This window comes from Halichoeres trimaculatus, unplaced genomic scaffold (assembly GCF_033239565.1).
Source record: "Halichoeres trimaculatus isolate MK-OKI-2021-1 unplaced genomic scaffold, fHalTri1.1 fHalTri1_scaffold_18, whole genome shotgun sequence".
Classification (NCBI taxonomy): domain Eukaryota; kingdom Metazoa; phylum Chordata; class Actinopteri; order Labriformes; family Labridae; genus Halichoeres; species Halichoeres trimaculatus.
The window spans coordinates 6,557,501-6,561,259 of NW_027437196.1; the positions used below are offsets into that span (position 1 = coordinate 6,557,501).

The window sequence follows — 3,759 nt, forward strand, 5'->3', positions numbered from 1 at the left end:
TTTTACTTCATGTCTCATAGGTACGCCTTACCTAAATTTAGTGACTCTTTACCTCATTCTGAGACTTTTCCTCTCATAATTTCAAATTCTTCTCTCATCACTACAACTTTTTATCCCATAACTACAATTTTTTATCTTGTAATTTTGACGCAGTATCTCAACACTACTTTTTATCTTATGATTTTGACTCCAACTTTTGGTCTCATAAGTCTCATACGACTTCTAATCTCATAATGGCGTCTTTTTATCTTATAATTAGGGATAGGCACCTTTCAAATTTGAAACAATAAGGTACCAATGCCCGGTACCTGGCAATCAGTACCAGTTCTCAATGGTACAAGTTTTCGGTACTTTTGTGCGTATCTGTGGTAAAAAAATATCAATTTGCTTGATAATATATATTTTTTTCTATTTAACATATTTATTCTTCAGTATAACCTTGCAATGTTGTATTCATGTTCAGCATGGAAAATCTCATACTCTTCCACTCTCTCACAGTCACAAGGATGTGTTTAGATACCTAAACATGGTACTTTTGACAGAATTCGGTTGGTACCTATAAAAGTACCTAACTCAGTACCCATACCCCCTACTTAAAGTTTTGACGTACTTTCTCTACAACATATCTCCTGTTTTATCATCTCATGATTTTGACGTCCTAACTCATAATTACAGCTTTTGTCTCTCTGACCTTCACCTTTTATCTTCACTTTGGCATTTTTACCTCATATCTTCAACTTTTAATCTCAAAACTTCAACTTCTTATCTCATAACTTACTTATCCCATAATAACGCCTTTTTTTATCTTATTAATTACACCTTTGTGCCCCATAGTTTTGACTTTATTATTATCTCATAAATTAATTATGATCTCAAATTTCTCACTTATAATCTCATAATTTTTGATAATCTTTCTTATAACTTTGACATATGAGCTTCTAATTTCATCTCCCTCTTTTTCAGCAGTGGATGGATCCTCTAATGACTGGGACAGAAAAACTGTGTGTGTGTGTGACTTATAGTTGCTAAACCACAGTGTGTGTTGGTGTTAATGAAAGGAACATGTCACCCAGTTTAACAGTGAGGCTCATTAATGTTCTTTAATCATTCGAACAACAATGAAGCTCTGAGATAGTTCACTGACCAGAGGAATCTGTGAGCTCACGCTTTATTGTCTGTGGTCGACGGGTCATATCCCCCTCCTGTCTCTTTCTCCTCTGATTTATGTCACTACTAACACTGAAAGGTGGCACCGTAGAGACACGTTTGTAGTCTCAATGACCTTTTATGACCCACAAAAACAAACAAAATCAGTCGCAAGGTCATTTCTAAAGCCTGTAAAATCTGCTGGAGGAGCTGAAGACATTAGTATAACACAGTATCACAAACCCATGAAAATGAGATTAACAAAGCGGATATCACAGAGCTATGCTGATAACACTTTCCATTATTACTCTGACTAACAGTTTGGACTTTTCCCCTCTCGTAGGCTGCAGACTGTCAGAGTGACTCGTGCTTTTTGTAACCTCACTACGCTGTACATGGGTCAGGGTGTGGACGACTCCTCAAACAGTTAACCCAGTTTCCAGTTTGGCTTTGCTGTAGCCTTTATGTATAATTAATGAAGAACAGGATGTAACAAAGACTCCCAGTGAATATTCTACTTGTTTATTTTGGAGCTCTGTCCTTTATTTTTTTCATACTGGAGCCTCAGGGATCTGATGTTTTACAGCAGCTGGACAGAGTAAAGGTTCATGGTTCACTCAGGGACATGCTACAGACCTGGATGTGCAATTTGGTTTGTGGTAAATCATTAATCAGCTGGATATTAAAGTGTGTGTTTGATATAAAAAGTAGATACACTCTTTATGACTATCATTTTACCTGGGCTGTGTGTCAGATTCAACATGGGCTGTATAATCTGACTTCAGGCAGAGATAGTGAGGGTGTTAAAAGTCTTACGGACTCACAGTTGGATCTTTAGGGTTGGTACAAGTTTGTCTTTAACTTCTCTGTTCTGGTTTGATCAACAGACGCAGAGCAGAATGTCTGTGGACGCAACAACCAATCAGAGCAGTGAAATGTGGAACCAGGAAGCTTGTTTGGTCATCATATTTAAAAAAAAAAAAAAAAAAAAAAAAAAAAGACAAAATGGAAACTGTCTAGTAGTCTGACTTAGCAATTGTTGTTCTTTTGCTCAAAAAAAAAAAAAAAAGTAAATAAAAATAAAAATCTGAGATTTAAAGTTCCTGTGAGGAAGTTCTGGCACCCCCTGTTGACAAAGCAGTCAAATCATCTTTCAGCTAATTTTATCTAATGCTTAAATTAGATTTTTTCTCCACCTTAAAAATGTATTTCACTTAATTTTAAAAGTTTAATTTGAATATCTGCAATTCAACATGGAAAGTTAGATGTTTCTAGCTTACCCCATCTGACACCTACCCCATGGCAGCAGTCCCAGGTGTTAAATATTACAAATAACCAAAAAAATATCCTGTTTCTGATAGTCTTTTTTGCTTTAACAGATCATAAAGTCATGTCAATTTTCAATTCTGCTTGTTTTGCAATCAAAGAAAAGCTGCTCACAGTAGCTTTAAAGCTCCCACGTGTAACATATCTCACTTATTTCATTAAATAATTGTATGAGCTAAATTTTCAAATTAAATTTGTAATTCTGTTGTCTTTTGAAAAATAAATGTAACACAAACTGAGAGCACTAGTTGTGGCAGTGTGTAGTTTTGACAGTGTAGGTAGGTGTGTATCCTGCAGCTGCAGTTTCAAACACTGTAAATAATGATAAAAATAAAATTTAAAATGAAACAACTTATTGTCTTATTGCTTTGTAGTTCATAAAAAAGTGATATACAGTGAATTCATTCCTCTTAAAAACAGTGTAACATGCCCCACGGGAGCTTTAAAGTCTTATTTTGAAAGTTAATGAGGCACTGGAATGAAGTGAAGTCAGAGTTTAAACTTTGGATTCAACACCAAATTTTAGCCAAAAAAAAGTCACATTTTACTGGATAAACTTCGAGCATTTTCCGTTATTTCCTACGCAGATAGCCGTTTGTTTACATATTTCTGTACCAGAGGTCTGATAACCTGGGATTGATTCGTTTCCTGTATGATACAAAATTCCCAACACAGATTTCCGTTTGCATGAAAACAGCCTTTGAGAGTTTCTCACCTCCTCCAGAAACTTGGTGACATCGTAAACTTTGTTGTGGATGATGATCCACGTTGACTTGAACGTGTTCTGCTCCTCGATCTCTGACAGCTTGAAGTATCTGACTCCATCGGGGCTCTTTTCCTCCTTTTCACCCATTTTGCGTCCCTGAAAACTGCGACAGTTTGACAGCAACGAGCTGCTGGAAACCGACAGAAGCAGCTAAACGAGCTGTGAGTGGTTATATAATCCTGCCGAGCCTGTCAGCTCCGTGACTCCGCACAAAACACACCGACATTTGACACACTTTCTATCAGTAGGAGAGTCCCAAGTATCATCGGTGCCCAGTCTATTAAGTTCACTATAATAGTATATGAGACTTCCGGTCTGGGCTAACAAAACAAACGTTTTTGCGTAAAAACACGTCAAAAATCGTCTCAAACATCTCTATACAACACGGGTTTGGTTACAAAATGTAGATGTATCTCTTTTTTTAAAAAAAAATAAATAAATAAAAAATTAAAATAAAATATTTTTATTAAAAACAAAACGGAGACCCATTAAAACAAGAAGACAAGAATCATCACTGACAA

At 36.0% G+C, this 3,759-nt stretch overlaps 1 protein-coding gene across 1 annotated transcript in view; it reads right to left on the minus strand.

The window, feature by feature from the left end:
- Positions 1 to 3,518, minus strand: part of cyb5a (cytochrome b5 type A (microsomal)) — a 5,981-nt gene extending 2,463 nt beyond the window's left edge. Inside the window, exon 1 of the mRNA XM_074693316.1 lies at positions 3,188 to 3,518. Coding sequence (XP_074549417.1) covers positions 3,188 to 3,325 — 138 coding nt within the window. The 5' untranslated portion in view covers positions 3,326 to 3,518. The remainder of the gene's footprint in view (positions 1 to 3,187) is intronic.
- Positions 3,519 to 3,759: the final 241 nt, after the last annotated feature.